The 24,939-nt window shown below is 49.9% G+C and overlaps 1 protein-coding gene across 1 annotated transcript; it reads right to left on the reverse strand.

The window, feature by feature from the left end:
- Nucleotides 1-554: 554 nt before the first annotated feature.
- TRIM71 (tripartite motif containing 71) lies at nucleotides 555-23,046 on the reverse strand. The gene is given in 6 exon segments (XM_030330061.1): nucleotides 555-1,907; nucleotides 1,909-2,007; nucleotides 5,207-5,341; nucleotides 20,427-20,594; nucleotides 21,901-22,041; nucleotides 22,984-23,046. Coding segments are annotated over 6 exon segments (1,959 nt in total).
- Between the last annotated feature and the right edge of the window lie 1,893 nt (nucleotides 23,047-24,939).

Genomic DNA, 24,939 nt, shown 5'->3' on the forward strand with positions numbered 1-24,939 from the left:
ATCAAGATCACACAACACAATCTAATCCCCAAAACACAGTATTCTCCAGAACACAAATACTCTATAATTAAGCATTTTTAAATCTTATTTTTCCACATTTTATAGTTTTTCATTTTTTTTTTTACTTAGTTTTTTCATGTTTCCTTGGCTCAATCTACAGAATACACCCCCACCACACACATCCAGTGCCCCCCACCCAGCCACAGAGACGCCAGGCTTGTGCATATCACGCCCCACGGAGGGTCAGAGGGAAACGTGAACTCCACTGAGTGAGGGTGGGGAGGAGGGCAGAGGGCCTGCTGGGGAAGGAAATGCAAAGATTCATGAGGTAGATAGAAATTATCACGTCACAGGCTCAATCCCTGCAGAAAAGAGAAGTACATTCATCTGTAAAAAAAATAAAGATGAGGTAGGACTTAAGCAATGTTGTACTCTTCTTGTTCTCTTTCAACAAAAGAAAAAAAGAAATTTCCCTGAGACTGTTTCTTCTTTGAAATTCCAACGGAGACAGAGGGAGACGCGCACACCCCAACGCAGAAGCCCAGAGAGCGGGATTAGAAGATGAGGATCCGATTGTTGCCAAAGTCCACCACCACGATCATCCCGTCGGGGGTGACGGCGATGCCGGAGGGGCGGTCCATCTGCCCGAAGCCGCTGCCCTGGGCGCCAAACTTGCACAGGAAGCTGCCGTTGGACTCGAACATCTGCACCCGGTGGTTCCTGGAGTCGGCCACGATGATGCGCCCCTCCTGGTCCACGGCCACACCCTGCGGGCGCAGGAACTGCCCGTTGCCCGTGCCCTCGGAGCCCAGGAAGCGCGCGGACTGGCAGTCGGGGTGGATGACCAGGAGCCGGTGGTTGTTGAAGTCGGTCACCACCAAGTGGCCCTCGTGGTTGAAGGCCACGCCCCGGGGGGAGTCAAAGTGCTTCCAGAGAGCCCCCTCGAAGCCGTACTTATTCAGGAAGACGCCGTCGGGCCCGAACAGCTGGATCCGGTGGTTCCGGGTGTCTGAGACCAGGATCTTGCCCTCCGCGTTCACCGCCACGTCCCAAGGGTAGTTGAACTGCCCGTTCTTGGTTCCCTTCTCGCCGAACTTGAGCAGGAACTGGCCCTCGAACGTGAAGACCTGAATGCGATGATTGTCCTTGTCGGCCACCACGATCCTGCGGGAGGCGTCGCAGGCCACGCCGGCCGGCCGGTCGAACTGCCCGGGCCGGGAGCCCAGGGTGCCGAACTTGTGGTGGAAGGCCCCGCACGGCTTGAACACCTGGATGCGGTTGTTGCTGCGGTCGGCCACGACGATGTAGCCCTCCTTGTCCACGCTCACGCCCCAGGGGCGGCACAGCTTGCCGTCGCCGTCGCCCTCGCTGCCGAAGCTCAGGCCCGGGAGCCCGATGCCCACGTAGCTGCGGCCCGACTTGACCACCACCTTGAAGGGGCTGTTCTCGATGTGCTGGTTGCACATGGTGACCGACACGAGGTGCTCGCCCTCCAGCTGCGGCCGGTAGCTCACCACGTACGTCCCGTTCTGCTGGTCGCTCACCTCGGCACCGAACAGGTTGCCGTCGGGGCCCAGGACCACGGCCGACATCAGGTCGCCCCCCGAGAGGCGAGGCTCCCCGTCGTGGTCGTAGCCGACGACGGTGAAGGAGGCCACCTTGCCCTGGAGCGCCCTCTTGAGGCCGTCGCCCGTGGCCTTGGTGAGGGGCGCGAAGGCCCCGCTGCTGACGAAGCCGAAGGACTTGATGGCCAGGTACAGGGCCTGGTCGGGGGGCGTGAACATGACCCGGTCGTCCTCCTGGGGCTGCAGGAAGCCGCGCACGGTCTTCAGCTCCTGCACCTGGGCCAGCATGCGGTCCCGGGCCAGCAGGACGTCCAGCGCCCGCCCCTCCTCCAGGACCTGCTGCCACAGCGCTGATGGTGCTCTCCAGCTTGTTGAGGCTCTGTCGCAGCTTCTCCACCTGCAGGTACAGGGACTTGGCTTTCACCTGGCGGATCTTCTCCACCTGCAGGGACAGAGCACGGAGGCTTTGAGGCAGGCAAGGGAGCGAGACGCACGGCCCGGCACCGGTCGCTCAGACCCACACCTCGTGCGGGCACACGAGGACGGCTGGCCTGTGCTCTTCAGAAACGGCCAAACTCCCAGGACGGAGGGAGGCCGAGGAACTGTCCCAGATCACGAGAGAGGACTGAAAACGGGACTACAGCTTGCACTGCAGGATCCTGGACCGGGGGGTGCGGGGGGCACCCGGGTGGCTTAGTCCGTTAAACATCCGACTCTCGATTCTGGCTCAGGCCATGATCTCAGGGGTCGTGGGACCAAGCTAGGGCTTGAGGGCTCAGGCTAGGCATGGAGACTGCTCGAGATCCTCGCTCCCTTCCCCTGCCCCGCCTGGCTCCCTCCACCCCTCCTCCACCGGTGTGCTCTCTCAAACAAAAACAAAAAGACCCCACAGAACAGTGCTGGTGCACACGGAGGAGGGACCAGGGGATCAGATACTAGCATGGTTCCAAGGTTGAACTTCCTGATTTTGAGTAACTGTGATGATGTAGGAGAATGCCCTTGCTCAGAGGAAATAAACACAGAAGAAGTATTTGAGGGTAAAGAGGCATCCTGTCCACAACATGCCAACTGGCTCTCGCTCGAATCACATACAGACTGCACACGTAGAATGGCGAGAATGGGTCAAGATGTAAAATGATCAGTAAATCTGGGAAAAGGACATATGGAGTTCTCTCATTATTCCTGTAATAATAAAATCAAAATCAAAAGCGAAGAAGAGCCACAAAACCAATGCTTACGGAGCACCTGCTTTGTGCCAGGCACTGGGGGTGCATAATGACCAACAGAGAGTAAGGTCTTTGTCCTCAGCAGCAGGACCTCCCAGTGGACACAAGGCCAGTCTTGCACTCCCGAAGGGCTGAATTTTCAGTGCAGCCACAGAGCCTGCAATCTCTTCAAAGATTTCTCCCTCTCTCTACGGCCGCCGCCCCTGAGAGGAAGAAGGACTGTATGTGGAGGGAGTGAAGGGATTTGCTGAGAACCTAATTCAAGATTACAACCTGTACCCCCTTGCCCGGCCACACATCCCATCTCCACGGTTTTCTGCCTCCACAGAAAGGCCCCACACCCCAAATTTGGAGAGAAGTCTTTGGAAACCACTGGCCTGTATTTCCAAAGGAGCCCTTTAAATCCAAATTGCTGTGATCTACAAACCTGAAATCAGACCTGCCCCAAATAATCCCTGCTTCTGAGGGTCTCAAGCCACTCTACTTGGGAGCGTGGGGTTCACTCTGACCAATGAAAGAGCCACTTCTCCATGTTTCTGCATCAGATCAGTAAAAGTCCTCCAATTTAAAGTGATTTCCCCTGTGATGGGAATAAAGGTGCCACCCAGCTGACTCGTGCCATTTTGCAGACAGAATCACGACTTCTGAGAGCTCTGCTGATGACAATACCACAGAAAGACTATTTCAGAATAAGGGTCCCCTGCTGGGGGGGCCTGGATTTCAGTCCGATCTTCCCTTGGTGGGGGCAATGATGTGATTTTTGACCCATTCATGATTTTCCATCTGTCGGCTCTGGGAGCAGGACACGTGTGGGGACAGATCAAAGAGCAGCTTTCTCCTTTGTTTTTGCACTGGGCCAAACCTCTGGCCTTTGGTTTGGATCTCTCAACGAGGTGGCTGCAGCTAATCCCACAAGGTAGCCGAATCCCATGGAAATGTGTAAGCCACAGGCATGAAAAAACATCTAGATACACAAAACCGGGTCACCTGGCACTCAAATCCCTTCAGTAATGCGTGATGCAAGAAAATTAGATGTTGTATAACAAAGACGTATCCGAGCAGAGACAGGCAGGAAAGCTTTGCTGGGAGGGGCGGAAAGGCAGTAATTAGTAAAAGAGAGTGGGACTCCCACAAAATCTGGAGGGCGAGGCATAATAGTAAAAAGTGAAGAAAAATGGGACTTAGGTACCTGTGTTCTGAACAAGTGAGCTTGTTTCAGAGGTTATCGGAGAATGAGTTTTTAGAAATGAGGTAGAAACAAAGTATATTGCAAAAAGAGACTGACTCTTCTTCCAAATGTGCTTCTCCAAGACTAAAAGCTTGCTTTCCAAGCCCCCTGAAAGAGAACTGCCTTTAGGGAGAGGGCAGGAGTCGGCCTTTAGGGAGAGGGCAGGAGTCGGCCTCACAGGAGGGAGGGTACCTAAGGTGAGATGCGCAGAGAAACTCCTTCTCACAAAGGCCTTTTCATCAGCAAATCCTGAAGAGCAAGTTTGTGGCAGAGTTCCCCAGAGAGCTCTCAGGTTGCACAAAGCGGGCCCCTTTCAGTTATAATTAACAGTCGTGGGTGGCATGACCTGGCAGACCATGGGGGCACGTGAGTGTCTGAAAACCATGTCAGGCCCACAAAGGTGCCTCCATAAAATATGTGCTGAATAAAATCTCGAGACTTCTTCCACCCAAGGATTCTTCACTTCTCATCAAAAGGCAACTGAGTCCTATTTCCTGAGAAGCCAACAGAGGCAGAAAGCAATTGGCTGTGAGCTAACTAAAAATGGAAAATGCCATGCACAACTCCAACGCAGCCTTCCAGAACATTTTAGGGCATAATGACTGGTGAGGATCACTTTCAGAAACTGAGATCCCATCTCTACCTTCACATAGTTTAGATGATTAAAACGAGCACGCACACACCTAAGTGCACCCTTTTTACTCAGCAACGTGTACGGTCTCATTCATGTATTAAGAGACCGTGATTACAGCTGAACTGGCTTGAAGTTCAGACCCATTCACAGGCAACAGATTCTCTCCTCTTCCGAGGGCAGAGGGAAGATCAGAGAAGACAATGTTGGCATGAAGACTTGGGCGGGGAGACGGCTCCTTCCAGCTGATTTCATCTAAAGAGCGGGCACACGCGTGTTGCCCTCCCAAGTGGGAGACAGGGGGTCAGTTAGTACAACTAGGCAGGACCCCAAAATTAAGGATGCTTCCCACCTGCTTGCTTTCGTAACATTCTCGACCGTGCCCCCTTCTCTCGGTCTCCTTTTGAGGATACCCAACCACCTCCGTGGAGAGCCTCCTGGCTTCCAGCTGGGGTCTGGAAGCGAGCAGACGCTCAAATCCTCATGGGTTCTCTGCAGCTCACTGAAAACCCACCGGCCGCGGAGGCCGGGGCAGGGGTGCACGAGCTCCCCTTACCTTCCACAGCAGCTCACACTCCCGTTCCTCCAGGGCCTTCTTGTGCCGCGCAGTCACGGCTTTGACCTCCGACTGTACCACCTTGGCCTTCATCTCCACCTGTTCCGCCACCGTCTGGGCCTGCTCGATGCTCAGCTGGAAAACCAAGAACAAGCTCACGGCGTTAGGAGGACCTCCGCTGCTCCGTGCAAGTCACAGACCCGAAAAGCTCACAGCCTGGGCCCCGGGAACACTTGGCCCGCTTCCCTGGAAAGAAAGCAGGCACGCAGGGAGAGAGTGCACCTGTCCGACAAGGAACCGAGGGAGGTGCGGGCAAGCGCCGGATTTCCTCGTGTGGGAAATGGCACCTACACAGCGAACGTCAGGACCGTTAAGAGCTACTCTGACACCGGGAGCCCAGGGTAGCGGGGCCCCGGCCGAAAACCGGGAAGGAGGATCGGATGTGAAATGTGCCACTCCCCACAGACTTTCTGGCCTTACTGGCCACCAGGGAAGACCCTGCAGGCCGGCACAGCCCTCAGGCGAAGGTGTGGGGGAGCTGCAGGCCTCCCGTTGCTGTCAAAGCATTAGCAGCTCAGCTCATTCCAGCCAGCACCAGCCCCAAGTGACCCAGGGGACTGTCTGCTCTGCCAGAGAAACCATGCGCGCCCTGTGGTCAAGTCAGCTCACCAGACCATCTCCACACCACCGTGTGCCCCACCCTGTACCAGCAGCCCTAGTAAAGCAGCCAGTTTAATCAGACGTATTATTGTTCATAAAAAATTAATCAAGACAGAAGGCCCAGTGTTTTCATTAATATTACATGATGTGTCTTGAAAAGCCACAAGGATTTCTTTGAGATACCGAGGTATGCAATCAGGGATTCCAAACCGCTGACGGTGCTCAACAGGTCTTAGGGTGGGTGTCCCAAATTAGGAGGGGCCTAGAGGAGCACCAAGGGTTTGGAGCCTGGTCTGGGCTCAGGAACCAACCACGGGCGCACCCTGGACCAAGGGGTTCCGGCACGTGGAGGATACAACTGAGGCAGTCTTGGGCAAAGCAGGCTGGAGTCATCCTAGGAGTCGGGTACCCCAGTTTCAGACCCCAGCTCCACGTTCCAGTAGTTGCAAGGCCTCGGACAAGGGTCCGGCCTTCTGCAGCCTGGGCGAAGGGGAGGGAAAGGCAGGATAATCCACAGAGGGAGCTCAGTACAGCCCCTGGCCGAGGAGGACATCATGTTTCCCTTATCAACAGCGCTCTGCAGATCAACACTTGCAGCAGAACCTCAAGCATGCTTCCCCTTCATCCCATGGACCTCCCGGCTTACAGGCACAGTCCTGCACCTAGGCCCACGCACACTTCCTGCCCAATTTTGTTTTCAAATTGTGGTAATAGACGTAGGCCGCGAAATGCAGTGGTATTTAGCACCTTCCGAGTTACGTTAAGCATCACAGCCATCTAGCCCCGCACGTTTCCACACCCACTAGGCAGTCTTCCACCTCCCTTCTCCCCACGGCGCCCACACTCTGCTGTCTCCACACCGCTGTCTCTTCTGCATGGTTCACATAAATGGAACCCAACAACACATATGAGCACCCTTATTTGTAGGACTATGCTTCCCTTTAAACAGTCGCTTACACCAGGGAATCCCCCCGTTAACGCTCTCAGTCTAGGTGACGCGCCAATGGCATGAAAGTCACACTCACATCGCAACTGCCTCCAAAGCACCCTTGCTTGACGTGGCTGACTGCTCATGGCATCCTCTGCCCCTCCCTGTAAGGCCTAACAATCCACTGAGCTGATCAGAGGTGGCACTCAGGCAGATCTGGAATGCTCAGAGACTACCCATGGCTTGGAGTGCAGTCTCTTCCAAATTCAGCCTACATTTTACAACTCAGCTCAGATGCCACTTCCTTCCTGAAACTGGCAGTGAACGACCCCTTCCCGTGTTTCTGTTCCACCTTTCCTACGTAAGTGTTTCTGTTCCACCTTTCCTACGTAAGTGTCATTGCATTGCATATCAAACGAAATGCGGGGCTAGTTACACAGTCCATGATATGTTTTACCCGTGCTAATGTCTACGGCCACGGTCATTATTTTAACAAAGCACTAGGTAAGTATATTGGGTTCAATACTGTCTCCCCCAGGGGCACCTGGGCGCTCAGTTGGTTAAGCATCCAACTTCGGCTCAGGTCATGATCTCTTGGTTTGTGAGTTCAAGCCTGAGGTCAGGCTCTCTGCTGTCAGTGTGAAGTCCACCTCTACCCCACCCCCTGTGCCCCACCCCTGCTTGCATGCTCTCTCTCGCTCTCAAAAATAAATCACTATTAGGGGCGCCTGGGCAGCTCAGTTGGTTAAGGGTCCGACTTAGGCTCAGGTCATGACCTCGCAGTTTGTGAGTTCGAGCCCCGTGTCCGGCTCTCTGCTGACAGCTCAGAGCCTGGAGCCTCCTTCGGATTCTGTGTCTCCCTTTCTCTCTGCCCCTCCCCTGCTCGCTCGCTCTCTCCCTCTCTCTCTCTCTCTTTCTCTCCCTCCCTCCCTCTCTCTCGGGGAGCCCGGGTGGCTGAGTTGGTTTAAGCCTGACTTCAGCTCAGGTCATGAATTTCATAGCTCCTGAGTTCGAGGCTCTGTGCTGACAGCTCAGAGCCTGGAGCCTGCTTCAGATTCTGTGTCTCCCCCTCTCTCTGTCCCTCTCCTGCTCACACTCTATGTCTCTCTGTCTCTCAATAATAAGTAAATGTGAAAGATCAAAAAAGGTTTAAAAAATATAAATCAATATTAAAAAAAATATATTGCGTCCCCCAATTTCAGGCTGACGAGTCACGATGTGGTCATGTTGGACTAAAGGGAGTCCCAAATCCAGTGCGGGATCATCACATAAGGCCACGTGAAGACACAGACACGCAGAGAAAGACCACATGACAACAGGGACAGGAATTAGGAGCCGTGCAGGTACAAGCCAAGGAAAACCAAGCAGTGCTGGTGACTACCAGAAGCTTGGAGAAGGCAAGGAGTGGTTCTTCCCTAAAGCCTTCAGAGCACAGCCACGCTGACACCTTGATTTCGGACTCCTAGCCCCCAGAATCATGCACGAATAAATCCCTATTTTAAGTCACCAGTTTATGGTAATTTCTTATATAGCAGCCCTAGGAAACAGCAGCCAACAAACTGAAGCAGATGGAAATATCCAACTTACCGAACGATCAAAATTTAGACCGATCAATCACTGAATGCATATATACAGGTATCCTAAATGCGCGAGGTCGATTTCAAAGGTCTCAGGCGGTCAGGATGGATTCAGAAAATGGGAAACCTCACCAGACTTTTTTTAAACGGAGATGATTTAGTGTAGAGAATCTGGTTAAACAGGAAGTGGAGAACTGTCAGGGCAAAGGGCATATGGAGGCCGAGAGGCAGACCGTAACTGGTAAGCGGCCACCACTCCTGGGCCAGGAGGACACAGAGAAGAGACGCGGTTACAAGCAGGGACCAGGGGCCATGCCCAGCTCATCCTGGGAGTGGCAAAAGCTGGAAACTGAACTAACCTCTGCTGCCAGGGCGAAGAAATGCTGCTACGAGCAGGAAGGCAAATGGAAGAAGGAATCCCTTTTCCCGACTTCCGGACACGTGGTCTGCAGGGCCGCAGCCCAGCACCACACGGCACAAGTGCGAAGGGGTCAGATCCCGTGCAGAGTATACCTTAGAAACCCACACACCCCGTTTTCAGACGCGTTAGCTGGCGTCCCAGTCAATACATGACCGAGGCAACCAAGCCTTTGCCCACAGATTTCTTAGCTTCCTCAACGGAAAGCAGAGGCGGCAAACTGCTATTTATACCAACGCCGTATCCTATACCGACTGATTCTCCATAAAAACCACAGGAAATGGAAGTAACAGGCTTACGTTCCTGCAGGACAGAGCAAGGACCGCCCTCTTTGGCTACGAGTGTCTATTGGCCTCTCTCCCTACCGTCTCCCAGCCAGGCCTGCTCCCTGCCAGGTCCCTAGCAGGCCCTCGGGTCTTGATTTCCCTTCTATGACAAGGACGGTTTCTTCTACTTGTCAATCAGGTAGAAGGGGTACAAAGCTCTTACTGTAATCTGAGCGATCCCCAAGTGTGCAAGGATAGGCTCATTCCCTGGGTTGAGAGTCATAAAAGCCCTACGTGCAGAGACAAAATATAGCATCCTTTTCCTAATCATATAAAGTCTGGTCAAGCACTGCATTCCAAGATGTGCAGACCAGGACCTGCTGAACTAGTTTCCATTATCTAAACAGGGCATTTGAAGGAAACAAGGGGCAGGTGGGAGGGGGAAAATGACAGTGGGTAAAAGGGCTGGGTAAATTTCAAAAACAGAAACATTCAATTTACAATAAAGAAGGGAAAACAAAAATTACCCAACAAGCATGCAGCTAGAGAAGGAGGTTATTTTTTTTTAATTTATTTTTGAAAGAAAGAGAACAGCGCGTACACAAGCAGAGGAGGGGCAGAGAGAGGGAGACAGAGGATCTGAAGCAGGCTCTAAGCAGACAGCAGAGAGCCTGACGTGGGGCTCAAACTCCCCAACCACGAGATCATGACCTGACCTGAAGTTGCACGCTCAACCAGCCGAGCCACCCAGGCACCCCAGAAAAATGTTATCCTTTTTAATTTTTTAAAATGTTTATTCGTTTTTGAGAGAGAGAGAGAGAGAGAGAGACAGAGAGACAGAGAGGGAGGGAGGGAGGCAGGGAGGGAGACACAGAATCTGAAGTAGGCTTCAAGCACTGAGCTGTCAGCACAGAGCCCGACGCAGGGCTGGAACCAATGAACGATGAAGTAACGACCTGAGCCAAAGTTGGATGCTCAACTGACAGAGCTGCCCAGGAGCCCCTCTTGTTATCTCTTAAACCTCTATTTTGAGAGACAGAGAGAGAGAGAGAGAATGAGTGCTCAGAACCATGTGTGAGCGAAGGAGGGGCAGAGAGAGGGAGAGAGACAATCCCAACCAGGCTTGATCTCCTGGGACCTGAGCCACATGTGTAACTGACTGAGCCACGCAGGCACCCCAATGTTGTCATTTAGAGCTGACGGGTCCAGTCTAGCATCTGAAAGCTGAGGGTCTCCATCTGGGTAGGCAAATCAGTGTGCCAGCCGAGTGCAGGTCACTCAGTGTGGAGGCCAACTGGGTTTCCGAGGGAAGAGTACAGAAAGCGATTAATGATGTCTGTTAGGGGAAACAGGGGTGGCCAGGTGACTGGTATCATTAGTGTCCCAACAGGCAGAAGAATACCAGAGAATGCCAATGTCACCTGCAAACTCACAGAGCACAAAACTGGACATGGGAGATACCGTAGTTCACTCTAAAATGTAATTTTATCACATTTAATACTTTGAAACTAAGACTTATCTTGGGGCGCCTGGGTGGCTCAGTCGGTTAAGCGTCTGACTTCGGCTCAGGTCACGATCTCGCGGTCCGCGAGTTCGAGCCCGGTGTCGGGCTCTGGGCTGATGGCTCAGAGCCTGGAGCCTGCTTCCGATTCTGTGTCTCCCTCTCTGTCTGCCCCTCCCCTGTTCATGCGCGCTCTGTCTCAAAAATAAATAAACGTTAAAAAAATAAAATTAAAGTTAAAAAAAAAAAAAGAAACTAAGACCCGTCTTAAAATTGTCAGTGGGGCTTTCCCTTTGTGAGGTACATCTAAAATAAATGTGCATATTACAATCAATGGCATCTTAAGTGCGATAAATACATTAATTGAAAAATCAAGGCTCCCTTTACGAGAGCAACTTGTGTCTTGATCCTGATTATAGACATCTCTCCCACCCCAGGGGAATCAGTGCACCTTATGAAACCCTCTAATTACATAAGTGACCAAAAAGTTTTACTTCCAGGAAGAGTCAAAGTTAAAGTAATAAAAGGTTTTAAAAAGCCCTAAAAATTGAGTGATCAGTCTTAAAACATCGATGAGGTACACTACAGACATCTTTCATGCTTCCTTCGCTGTAGATAACTCTAGACCCTTTGTCAGAGTTAATTCTCTATACAGGATTAAATAGAATTAATTGAAGGATTTGCTTCTGGGTGTTTTTTTTTCTGGAACTAAGTGTCTCAAGCTAAATGAAAACAAGTAGTGAGTCTCTCAGAGTTTTATCTCAGGAACCGTGGTTCACAGTCAACTGTACATCCAATACTTGTAATTTAATAATGGATAAATGTGCCTGTTTGAAGAAAGGGAATGGAGCTCTCAAAAGTCTTTTATAAACAAAAGCTGGTAAGAAGGAAATGAAAACACACAAGTCCCAAGTTGTACGGAGTTCAGATATATTGTGAACGGTCATGGATATTCATGCAAAGGTAAGGTTGGTAAGAACTTAAATCTGACTGCAGATTTGGCTGTAGTATCCTTTACTTATGGGATGTGTTCGTGCTCATTCATTTAGGCCAAAGGAAGTTTCCAATCACAGTGCCTCCAGGTGCAGTGCCCAAGGAGGAATGAAGGATGCCAGGTCGATCAAGGGCCCTTCTTCCCTGCAATTTTACAAATGGAGGTTCCAACCTCTCCCCAACAGGAGAAGAGAGGAAAAGGAAAACTCTCCCCCTGAGGATAGCTTGCTGCAATACTGCAAGACTGGAAGGCATCTCCGTGTATGCCCACCACGTTCAACAGCAAGAACGAGGCCACCATGGAGAGAGGCAGAGCTAAGAGACCGAGTGCTGGCACCAAGGTCTGAGTCCCTGGACACCTGAAGCCTGATCCATCTGTGTTCCACCCGGTCCCCTGAGACTATTCATCTCCTTTCATTCAACTGCAACCAAGGATCCTCATGAAGACAGCCTGGGAAAAATGTCAATTAGGTCACGGTGCACTCGAGTCCCCCACATTTGTGTACACTGAGTGCACACGCACAAGAAGGGAAGGCGGGGGCATAGCTGCCTCCCCAATGAGAGGTGACCATCAGTTTTGGACTCAAACTGCAATCCCCCCACTCATTGCCACTGTGACTTCTGGGGGGTTGCTCAGTCGCTTTCAAGCACAATTTTCTCTCTGCCACATGGAACAAACACCCGAACCTCGCATACTGGAGAAAGTGCCTGTTCCAGTGCCTAAAACAGAGTAGAGCTCAGGAAACAGGGACAGTTCATTTGAAAATTTTTTTTTAATGTCTATTTGTTTTTGAGAGAGACAGAGTGCAAGCTGGGGAGGGGCAGAGACAGGGAGACACAGGATCCCGAGCTAACACCAGGCTCTGAGCTGTCAGCACAGAGCCCGACGCGGGGCTTGAACTCAATAACCATGAGATCATGACCTGCGCTGAAGCCGAACGCTTAACCGACTGAGCCACCCAGGCGCCCCAGGACTGTTCATTCTTATTGGTGAAAAGACAAGGCCTGTGGCTGAGGAGATCTGGGATCTTAAGCATAACGACTAAATTTTGTTCTTCCATTTCCAGATCTGTAACAGAAAAAAATGTTTCTTTCATCTACTTTCTGTGTTAGTTTGTATAAATTCATATAAAACAGTAGCCATCCTCAGCATTCTTTGGGATAGACTTTCCATAGCGGCAGATAGGAATGCTGCAGGGTGCATGGTCTATTAAAGTGATCAAACAAAACAGAAGTCAGGGAACCAAGGTAGTCCAGAAAGTCTGGATTAACTTACATTTATCTTCACTTGTGCAATTTAAGAAAGTCATGCTTAGTCATCAAGCTCAGTCCTTCTAATTTTTGTGCTAAATGGTGCGGTATTTATCACTGTAGTTTAACACGAAGAGCGTTTACCCTTTCAACCAGGTAGGCAACTCAAGTCCAATAAAGGAACTCAGGAAAAGGGTAGGGCAAAGATAGCCAGTGTGCACAACACCCACTTGACTCTTATCACTACTACTCACTAATACTAGTTATCAGATGAAGAGTAACAGAAGCTCTAGAGAACTTGAATCAAAACGCCCCTGCAAATGGCTAAAATTAACAGCCCAGGAAATAACAGATGTTGGTGAGGATGCAGAGAAAGGGGAACCCTCTTGCACTGTTTGGTGGGAGCCAAAATGGTGCAGCCGCTCTGGAAAAGTGTGGAGGTTCCTGAAAAAAATTAAAAACAGAACCGGGGCGCCTGGGTGGCGCAGTCGGTTAAGCGTCCGACTTCAGCCAGGTCACGATCTCGCGGTCCGTGGGTTCGAGCCCCGCATCGGGCTCTGGGCTGACGGCTCAGAGCCTGGAGCCTGTTTCCAATTCTGTGTCTCCCTCTCTCTCTGCCCCTCCCCCGTTCATGCTCTGTCTCTCTCTGTCCCAAAAATAAATAAAACGTTGAAAAAAAAATTAAAAAAAAAAAAAAATAGAACCACCCTGTGATCCAGCAATTGCACTGCTAGGAATTTACCCAAAGGATACAGAAACACTGATTCAAGGAAATATATGCACCCTGCTGTTATACGTAGCAGCATTATCAATGATAGCCAAACTATGAAGAGTCCAAATGTCCATCGACCGATGAACGAATAAAGATGTGGTGTGTGTGTGTATATATATATACACACATATAGTATATATACATATACATATAGTACTCAGCCATAAAGAAGAATGAAATCTTGCCGTGGATGGAGTTAGAGTCTATTATGCTAAGCGAAATAAGTCAGAGAAAGGCAAATACTATATGATTTCACTCATATGTGGAATTTAAGGAACAAAACAGGTGAACATGTGGCGGGGGGAAAGAGAAGCCAACCATAGGGGCGCCTGGGTGGCTCAGTCGGTTAAGCGTCCGACTTCGGCTCAGGTCATGATCTCGCGGTCCATGAGTTCGAGCCCCGCGTTGGGCTCTGTGCTGACAGCTCAGAGCCTGGAGCCTGTTTCAGATTCTGTGTCTCCCTCTCTCTCTGACCCTTCCCTGTTCATGCTCTGTCTCTCTCTGTCTCAAAAATAAATAAACGTTAAAAAAAAAAATTAAAAAAAAAAAAAAAAAGAGAAGCCAACCATAAAACAGACTCTGAATTATAGAGAACTGAGGTTTGCTGGGGGGAAGGTGGGTGGGGAGGCTAGATTAAATGGGTGATGGGTATTAAGAAGGGCACTTGTGATGAGCACTGGATGTTGTATGTTTAAGTGACGAATCAGTAAATCCTAAACCTGAAACTAATATTACACTGTATATTAACTAACTGGAATTTAAATAAACACCTGGAAGGAAAAACGCCCTGGCGAATGAAGCAGTCAAAAGACTGGATTTTGACCAATTGAGAAGTGCCATGCAGCCTTCTAGGAAATCTCTATAAAAGGCGGGAGCATGCCTGTTTCCTTTCAATTGTCCAGAATATAGATGCTATATCGTGAGTTCCAGCAGCCATTTGTAGCCAAAGGTATGAATGTCAACACCGCGGAATGGCGAAGCAAAGCTGAAGGATTCCCCAATGACTTTCTGTACCTCTAGAATAACTTTTTGAAACAGGAGAAATTAACGCCTTGCATATTTAAGCTACCACATTTGGGAGCAGAGTGAAGGCCTGTTACTCATGGCTAAATTCATTTCCTCCCGGATTAAAGCAAACAAAATCCTAAACTATGACAGAATGGGGTGAATAAATTGCTTGGGACCTGGAAAGCAGGTACCATCACAAGAATTTAAGAAAACACTTGACGGTGATAAACATGTTCCTAACCTTGACATAGTTGTGTTTTCATGGCTGAAATACACGTTGAATATATATGTGTTCATATGCTTTAAATACGTACAGTTCATTGAATATCCATTTCCCTCAATAAAACTGGGGGAAAGAAAACTGCCTCAGTCCCACCATAATCAGCAAAACGCCACTATTCCTATTTTGGCTTATTTCTACTTCCTCCCATAATTTTTTTATGCATCTTTACTTGTTTTGCATAATTTTTCCTGGACCAATTTCAGGGTTTCCTAGTTTTAGTTAACATTGTATTATGTGATCCCAAACTCTATGAATGGAAGGGGCTGAAAAACCTTAAAATTTCTATTGTTGACCTTTCCTACTGGTACAAGCTGCACCTTCAGGAGGCAGGACACGGCCTTGGAGATTCCTATTAAGAGGACGGAGTTCCTTCCATATTTAAAGCTCTGGATATTTTTCAAAACATGCTCTTCCACTCACAAAGATTACTTGTGGTGTACTTACTCCGTCACTTATCCAAAATAGTGCTCTGATGTCATTATGACTGGTTACTGCTCAGGCTGAATACACTTCTGTACTTTTTTTTTTTTTTTTTTACCGTTTATTTATTTTTGAGACAGATTGAGACAGAGCATGAACAGGGGAGGGTCAGAGAGAGAGGGAGACACAGAATCCGAAGCAGGTTCCAGGCTCCGAGCTGTCAGCACAGAGCCCGACGCGGGGCTCGAACTCACGGACCGCGAGATCATGACCTGAGCCGAAGTTGGACGCTCAACTGACTGAGCCACCCAGGCGCCCCTACACTTCTGTACTTTATATGAAGTGTTCAGGCTGTGTCTTTGCAAGGTGTCTGCAGCCCTTTCATTCCTTCACCTGTGTTGTCTCTTCCTTCCTAAAAGTTGTGCCTACTGATTATGATCTTTTCAGAGTAACTATTTCTCTGCCCCATTTGCTAGTCTGCTGTTCTATTAACATGCATGCATTTTGGGGGCACCTGGCTGGCTCAGTCAGAAGAGCATGTGACTCTTGATCTCAGGGTCGTGAGTTCAAGCCCCATGTTGGGTGTAGAGATTACTTACAAAAAATAAAAACTTTAAAATTATGCATAAGTTTCTTGTATTGCTTCTTTTAAGTGTATTTTTGAGAGAGAGAGAGAGAGAGCGAGCGAGCGAGCATGCCAGCCAGCAGGGAAGGGGCAGAGAGAGGTAGACAAAATCCCAAGCAGGCTCCATGCTATCAGTGCAGAGCCGGGCACAGGGCTCAATCTTGAACCGTGAGACAGATACAGCCTGAGCTGAAATCAAGAGTCGGACGCTTTACCGACTGAGCCACTCACGCACCCTCCTCGTATCACTTCTAATATGTCTACCTCCAGTTTGCATTTTCTTTTTTTTTTTAATACTTGTCTCCTTCCTTTCCATGTAATAACCCTTACTAGGATTTTATTTTGGTGTTTGCTATCATAATTTAAATCTCTTACAACTATTCCTTACAACTTCTTACTCAGTTTGAGGCCTTAAGTTATTGGCAAAAATAAAGCCTACTTCCAGAATATCTCCTGCTTCTTGAACCTGACTTGCCAATACACATGAGAAGTATTTAAAAGCTCCCAAATGATGCATTTATTCAATAATATTATGAGTAAATGAACAACAACAAAAGAACAAAGAAAGGGTAAATGAACAAGCTGAGGACAGTTTCTTAGACCAACGATGTCCAAATCAAACTTAGCAACTTATTTATTTATTTTAAAAAATAGTTTAAACACTTACTTCTTTTTGAGAGAGAGACCGAGCACAAGTGGGGTAGGGTAGACAGAGGGAGACATAGAATCGGAAGCAGGCTCCAGGCTCTGAGCTGTTAGCACAGAGCCTGATGCTGGGCTCGAACTCACGCACCAGGAGATCATGATCTAGGCCCAAGTCACCCCCTTCTTTATTTTTTTAAATGTTTATTTTTGAGAGGGAGAGGGAGAGTGCATACACGAGCAGGGGAGGGGCAGAGAGAGAGGGAGACAGAGGATCTGAAGCAGGCTCTGTGCTGAGAGCAGAGAGCCCTAGGTGGGACTCAAACTTATGAATCCTCAGATCATGACCTCAGAGGAATCAGATACTTAACTGACTAAGCCACTCAGTTGCCCCTCAAACTTGCGATTTAAATGTCCTTCCAAAGAAAAGAGAATCTCTTACCCTGTGACCGGAATCATTCTGTATTTGTTTAAATGGAGTTAAGGGATGTATAAAAGGGTGTGTGTGTGCACCAGTTAGATGTGTGTTTTAAAATAGCTTACCACTCCCCCAAATTTTATGTTAATTATGTTCCTCCTTCCTTCTCCAGTGTTCACATTAATAACAAAAATCAGGGGCATCTGGGTGACTCAGTTGGTTACGTTCCAACTCTTGATCTCAGTTCAGGTCATGATTCCTGAGTTTGAGACCCGCATCGGGCTCCAAGCTGATAGCACAGAGCCTGCTTCGGATTCTCTCTCTACTTCTCTCTGCCCCTTCCCCACTTAACACCAAAACAAAACAAAAACAGCCTTCATACTATCTGCTGTATTCTCTAATATAAAAGCTATTAAATGGCAGTGTATGAATTATGTGGTTAGGCCATTTATTTCATGAACATTGACCAATGCAAGAAACCAAGTGCCTGAAGCACCATGCACCCAAAGTAGTGTTCTTTCCTGGCATTCCAAGGTCGCTTCTTTACCCTGTGGGGAACCTCTCAGTATCCGACATCCTTTCCACTGCTTAGTGACCAACAAAGGAAAAAACACTTGTATACTTGCACACAAGTCTTAATTCTTAATTATGTCTACGAAAATAAACCAGAGCCTACCCTGTGCTAGCCAGTGATGGATTTTTCCAACATCTTCCAGGCGTACTTTATAAATGGTTTTTAGATTCATCACTGAGACAGGAACTCTACCTGAAGCTTTCAGAACTGTGTTCTTCCTTAAATACAATAGCAGGGGCTCAGTTAAAAGCAAACTCCTCCTTGTTCTCACTAAATCAGTTTCAATGATGTCCTGACCTCCTAGAAGGAACCCATTTGCAAAACATTTGTTCACAATGAAGAGTGGGTCCCTACCAGTCTTCTGACCTTGGAGACGGTTTGTTTCTAAGGCTCACATGGGAACAAACTGACCCTTCACCAAATGACTTGAGCAAAACTAACTTGTTCTCCATCTTTACCTCAGTTCCCCCTCCCTCCCCCAAAGGCATCACAGAGTTAACTCAGAGGGAAAAGAAGGGCCGTGTTTTCTAACACTCAGGAGACTTCTTAGCAGGTATGAACCTCTCTACTTTCATTAGAGGGCCACGACATAGTTTTATGAATAGTCAATGTACTGAGAACCTGATAAGAACATTCAGACAGAAATGGCTGTCCAATCATACCCCAATCTTTGGATCACTGGCTGAGAGTAGGTTCCGAAGAATTGCAACCAAGAGCCACAAAAGGGTGCATTCCCCGCCCCCCACTCCCAGTTACGCAGGGACCTTGAAGCAGTCCATTCACAATCTATGCAGATGATGTTCAGCAGGTATACCTGGATGTGGCCATGCAGATGATTAAACAAACTGAGCTTCCCATCTCATTCCTGCCACTTGGCTCCTCCCCAAAATGCCCCACTGAGCTCAGCAGTACTGCTGATATTTGAATCTCACCCCTAGGTTCTTCTTATTACTCACAGCAGACTGTCTGCTAACAGTGACTGTATTCGCTGCAGGAAGTTAAGCATGGGAGACAAAATCCTCTGTCCGACTACTTCTCTCTCCTCTCCGTGAAATTCTCAAATTTCCAGTTCCTTGAGATTTCATCATTGCAATCACAGATCACAGGTCTCTCTTTACGTCTCTAGCGAACCATGACAACTCATTCTTCTTTCCAGAGTGGCTGATCCCAGAAAGTGGAGACCACCAGCAATTCTGTGAATCATGTCTCAAGGACCCCAGAGTGTTCTCAATCTCCAAGGACAGAAAGGGGTTAATAAGATGAAGCCACAGTTGGCGGGGGGGGGGGGGGGGGGGGGGGGGGCAGGACCCAAACGCAGCAGGTCTCGGGGCTCCCCAGGTGACGCTGACAGCAGCCAGGTCCAGGAGACACCAGCGGGGTCAGGCAACGGACGGAGTCCCCACTGCCGTAAAAAGGGGAGCCACCAACCACTCGGGGACACAAGCTCACCAAAACGGAACAGAAATAAAATACCACTATGCGCTAAAGGGGATGCTGACAACCAAGAATTGAAGCGCAACCAAGAACCACTCTGAAGGCATAGAGAAGAAAGCAGCCCGCTCTGGCGATAGAATATGCCAGAAGTAGTCACTGCAGAAACAGACGCTCAAACCTCTAGTCACAGGGCTTGAATAACAGACAATCTGACTCTTCAGAAAGACCACTTCAGTATCATGCATAGGTACAGGACAGCTGCTGAGAAACTTATTAAAACCCAGAACTATCCTTCTGCCCCTTCCTGATTTTAACTTTATTTATTTTGAGAGAGAGAGAGAGGGGAGGGGAGGGGAGGGGAGGGGAGGGGAGGGGAGGGAGGGAGAGAGAGAGGGAGGGAGGGGGGGAGGGAGAGGGAGGGAATATGAATGAATGAATGAATGAATGAATGAAGATGTGAACAGGGGAGGGGCAGAGAGAGAGAAAGACAGAAAATGCCAAGCAGGCTCTGCACTGTCAGCACAGAGCCCGATGTGGGGCTCGAACTCCCAAACAGCGAGCTCATGACCTGAGCAGAAATCAAGAGTTGGATGCTGAATCGACTGAGCCAGGCAGGCGCCCCCTTCTGCCCTTTCTTTACAGCACATGATCAATTCCTTACCACTTCCAAAAAAGGTCTTAAATTTTTTACACAATTCACTTATTCAAATGCTCTAAGAATGTGAACTTTTCATTCAATTTCTGTTCAATGATTAGCAATGTTTCCTTGACTTTCAAGCTTTTCCTACAAGGAAAACGTCTCATGATTTTTTCTTAAAACCTTGTCGTCTGGACCAGGCAGTAAGATTTTAAATCAATTCAGGCATGCTATCACTCAATGGTAAGAGAACTTTTCTATGCCCCAAAGTTACATGTGTCCCTTCCTAAACCCAAAGGGATGGGGGACTCAACAGAAACAAGGGACTCAGTTACCAGGAAGTGACTTTTTATTGCTTGGGAAAGACTCTGAGATTCTGAACCTTATCTTAAACTTCTGTTGCTCACCTCTGTCTCACCTATAAATAAATAAATCTGAGCAGCGGAGAGATCTGCCTGGAAAGCATTAAGCGCCCCTTCTGCAGTCCCAGCTGAGGTATGCTAATGCCCACTTGTACTTGGGGAGGGGGCTGGATGAGAAACAGGCCGATGATGGGGAGGGCAGAGGAGGGGAGGGAGCTTAAGTGTGCGCAACAAGCCCTGACTGGCTAGTCAACTTTGGCCACATCCCCCTTGGCAAACCCTCCCCCTCCCCAAGGGATTACTGCTGCACGGAGGTCACAGGAGCTTGTGTGGGTCATTGTTCCCAGGCCCCCACACACCGGAGCCTGCCCGGTAACCTACACATGCCATCTGAAAGGGAGTGGGACAGGTTTCACGTGCAAGAAAGAACAAGGGAAAGGGGGGGACTGACCTGGATGGCCTGGCGGCCCTGCTGTGCGTCGGCCAGCAGCTGGATGGTAAGTGCCCTGGAGTCCTGCAGCGCCTCCTGGAGGTAGATGAAGCTGTGGCCGCCGTGCCGGCCCATCGTGCACTCACGACAGATGGGCACTGAGCAGGTGTCACAGTACAGGTGCAACACCTGGGGACCAGAGAGGGGACAAGCATTAATGAGATTTGGGACTAGCGGGGAGGGAGGCAGCCTCAGGGGTGTTCTGTGGATGCCAGACCCCAGACACCCCCTTCCCACTTAGCAAGCACACCCCCGCAGCCAACCGCGGGCAGCGTGCCCTCCTTTCTTACCCCCTCAAGGAGAAAACAACCAATTCTCTCTTTCCACTCCGGTTTCATTCAGAACTTTAACCGAGACTCCAAAGGCAAAGACGAAACAAAACAATCCTCCTGGCATGAGATTTTCCCTAGGTCTCAGATTAATTGCCCTGAAAAGTTCTAAGACTGTACCTCCCTGGTCTGAGATTGGTGGCCCGAATGAAAGAATATACCAGAAAAATGTGTCTTGCCACCCCACCCTCTGGGTGTGTGAAACACAGTTAGGAGGCAGTATTAATCACCCTCACAGGGCAGCTCGCAGCCACAGTCCCCCCCCCCATCAAGGAGATTAGCGCAAAGTGCAAAGCATGGTTCTCCCAGGCACTCGGGCAAGCTCTGGGCTTAAGCTTCTGGAACGAAGGCAAAAAGCTAGTGGTAAGGTCAGCCAGCTTCTTGTCTTTCTTCTTCCTGCCAAGTTGTTCCAAGGAGTTGACCCCGAGAGGCAGCCCGCGCTGACAGAACTGCTTTGTGATGTTCTGTATCTCCCTGGGGCCCAGCCTGCCGGGAGGGAGACACGGCTTGGCACAACCTTCACCTGCTGATAAATGAGGAGCTCTCAAGAGCGGAAGCTCCTTGGCACAGAAACTGGGCCAGTCGAGCTGTATCCTTCCACGGAGCAGGGCACTTAGCACCGTTCTCTGTCAACGTCGGCCGGACGGCTTTCGAGAGCAGGGCTTCCATTCGCCGCCGGCATACCTGGGCTTGGGGAAAAGCCAGCCAACACGCAACAGGAAGGGAAGCGGTGTCCGAGGGGCTGCTTTTCCCCACACAATACGCTTAATCCCCAGATGAAGACCAGAGGTCGAGGCGTCTTAGGGCCACACAGCAAGCAAGGGCAGAACAGGGCGGCCAACTCGAGCCTTCTGGAAGACCCGCCAGACGCTGGCTCTTCACCAGAGCACCGAGCACCTTACGAGGTCTTGTGGTGTCCAGGGTGGGAGACCCGAGGCCAGGCGATTCTGCGCGGAAGCCCGGCCCAGAGCAGGCAGAGCGTTACTCGACTCGCAGACGGGCAGGGAGGGCCGCGACGTTCCCAGGAGAAAGACCCTCGCAGAAAGGAGCCCGGGCGAAAGTACGGATGCTGACCGTCTGCTCTTCAGGTTGTTTTGTTAACTAACCAGACGCTGCTCCGAGCACATCCGCTGGGAGATGGTGTCCCCAGACAAGCTCAGGGCCACAGGCCGACTCTGCTGAGGGTGCAGGGAGCCAGAAGGGGGCTGTGTGGTCCTGCGTGGTTTAGGCTGCTTCTCTAGGGACCGCTGGACTCAGAAATCGGGGAAAGACTTAGATTATGTTTCTTTTTTTTTTCCAAAAAATTCTTTAATGTTTCTTTATTTTTGAGAGAGAGAGACAGACAGACCGCGAGCACGCACATGCACGAGCGGGGGAGGGGCAGAGAGAGGAAGACAGAATCTCAAGCAGCCTCCAGGCTCTGAGCTGTCAGCAGAGCCCGACGTGGAGCTCGAGATCGCGACCTGAGTCGAGGTCAGACGCTTAACCGACTGAGCCACCCACTTCCTATTTCTAAGAAATGGTTCCGATGTGGTAAGTTTATGGGCCCCATTTTATAGGAGAGAAATGGGATCAGCTTTGTGACTAGACGAGGGCCAGTGCAGTACCTTCCCAGCAACCGAGGGCGACTGAAATTTGGTGACCGTAATTTGCCTCCAAGACCAATCGCTTTTTAAAGCGGGTTCACCATTTTAGAAATGATCATCTAATCTGATAAAGCTAAAATTTTCAAGCTGACCTTAAATGCTAACCAAAAGATGCTAAAGCGGATAGACTTGGGGGAAATTCCTGGACAGTCTCTTTTTATGATGTGGGGCTAAAGCACCCTCCCCCACCCCATTTCAACAACTCAACCTCCTGCCTGCCCGTTGGCTCCCTCCATTTGTCACGGGAATAAACGGGTCACTCCTATGCTCATGTGAAGTGTGAAAACCTTCCATCTGTAGGCTCCTTTGAAATTCGAATGGGACATGTCTCTGAACCTTCTGTCCTCTCTGCCCCTGCCAAACAGTAAGCAATCCCCTCTTCATCTCTTCTCTGGACAGCTGTGTGGACTGACCAGGGTCCCCTGGCTTTCTTCAGTCTCTGTGAACAGAACGGCTTTTACTCGCAGTGAGTAGGAAAGAACCTGAAGCTGTTAGCCCGAGCCCGGCACCATCTGGCCGTGGACGTCTATCCAGTCACCTGACCGGGCTTGCCTCGTCTGCGAAACACAAGCAGTCCAGCGAGGTGCCTCCAGAGACCGCCTCCATCCCTGAAATCCTGGGAACCCTACCTCGGGGACTGAACACCAGAAACCCAAAGTCCTTTGAAATAACTCTGGGCTGAGCAAGGAAGCCAGGCTCCAGGTGCCAATTGTGTGACTGCAAGAAACCAAGGTGGTTCTTCTGGGTTTTTTAAAATCCAGAGCCTGCGGTCCGTTAAGCGCCCGACTCTTGATTTCAGCTCAGGTCATGATCTCAGTTCGTGGGATGGAGCCCCAAGTTGGGCTCTGTGCTGACAGTGCAGAACCTGCTTGGGATTCTCGCGCTCTCCCTCTCTCTGCCCCTCCCCTGCTTGCCTGAGCGCACGTGAGGGCGTGCTCAATGGCTCTCTCGCTCTCTCTCAAAATAAATAAACATTAAATTTAAATCCACAGCCTGGATAATGCGCATAGGAGATACCTCGCAAATGGTAGGCTTTAAAGCATTCTGCTGAGGAAGAGGCCAGAAGAGAAATCCTGGTCCGAACAAGCAGCGGCAGGGTGCCCCAGAGCCCCTGGCACTGGGCCCCTCTTGATGCAATCCTGCCTGGCATCGGCTCCCCGGGACTGTGCCCAGAACACACCTGATTTCGGTCCTGGACCGTAGGCACAGCACAGCGGTGGGGCTGGCCCTGGGGGACACCCAGCTTGTTGGTAATAAAAAAGCTAAGGGCGAGAAGGGCGAGTAGAACAGCATAGCTCCAGTGGTGCGTATAATTCATGAGCTATTGATTTTTCAAAGAACGGTATCCAAAAACTGGAAATCGGGTCGATTTTTATCAACTGTCCAGCTGAAGTTTGGCATAAAACTCTGGGAGGATTTCATGCTCCATTTAGAAGCTCCATATCTCCACCTGCAATTTCGAAGGTCGAAAACCCACAATTTTGGAGTCAACAGGTAAGCGTGCACATGGGTGCAATTCTCTGAAACAGCTCGAAGATTGTTTTAAAAGAATAAACTGGAACCCACGTCTTCCAAAGGACCAGAAGAGTGGCAGAGGCCATGAGGGGGAGAAGGAGTGGTCCTCTGGCGGCAGGAATTCTAGGGCCTGGAGCTGCCTGTTAGGGGTTTCCCGGGCAGATGTACGACACGGCCCCTCCCACCCCTCCTCGGCCCCTCCCACCCCTCCCCCTCCTCGCATGGCGACAATCTGGCTGCCCCAGCTGAATGGAGCAGGCTCGACCTCTGACCTTGCAAGTGACCACCCTCTTCCCTGCCCCCAGCTTCCAGAACGCCCCACCCACTGCCTTCCTCTCCCATAATTTCTAAAATACCAGGCAGAGACAAAGACCTAGGAATGTGGGCCCAGCGGGAGAGGAAGGAGAGAGGTTAAGGAAAAAATAAATAAATAAAAATACTCAGTAGGCAGGTTGGCCTTAGCCGGTACTAAAATAAAGTGCTGCGTTAATGAACAAGACTGGGTGTGCACTTCTAGAATCTACTTTTTATACCACCTGTGTGATCCAACAAGAAACGAAGGAACGGAACGAACGCGCCCGCGCGCGCGCGCGCGCGCGCGCGCACACACACACACACACACACCCTCACATGCGACTGTTAGAGCACCACGCATCTGAAAGGAGATTCCAGTTTAAAATACAACGACCCCGATCACTGAAGAATGGAAACTGAAAGGATGTCATCAAAACGCCCCAACCGAAATACAGAACCGCTGTATGCTGACGTTTCTGAGATTTTTTTCACATCCCTTAAAACGACTGGGGACCTCTGGCCTCCCGCAAACTCCGGCCTGGACAAAAGGAGGTCACACCAACCACCCATGAGGGTTTCCAAGTTTCCCAGCATAGAAATCAAGGGGAGGATGGCTGGGCCACAAGCCTTACTTGTGTGTGTATGCCAATTAAAAAAAGGCAAAACATTAAATCAAGTTCAAGGAGTAGA

This window comes from Lynx canadensis, chromosome C2 (genome assembly GCF_007474595.2).
Source record: "Lynx canadensis isolate LIC74 chromosome C2, mLynCan4.pri.v2, whole genome shotgun sequence".
Lineage (NCBI taxonomy): Eukaryota > Metazoa > Chordata > Mammalia > Carnivora > Felidae > Lynx > Lynx canadensis.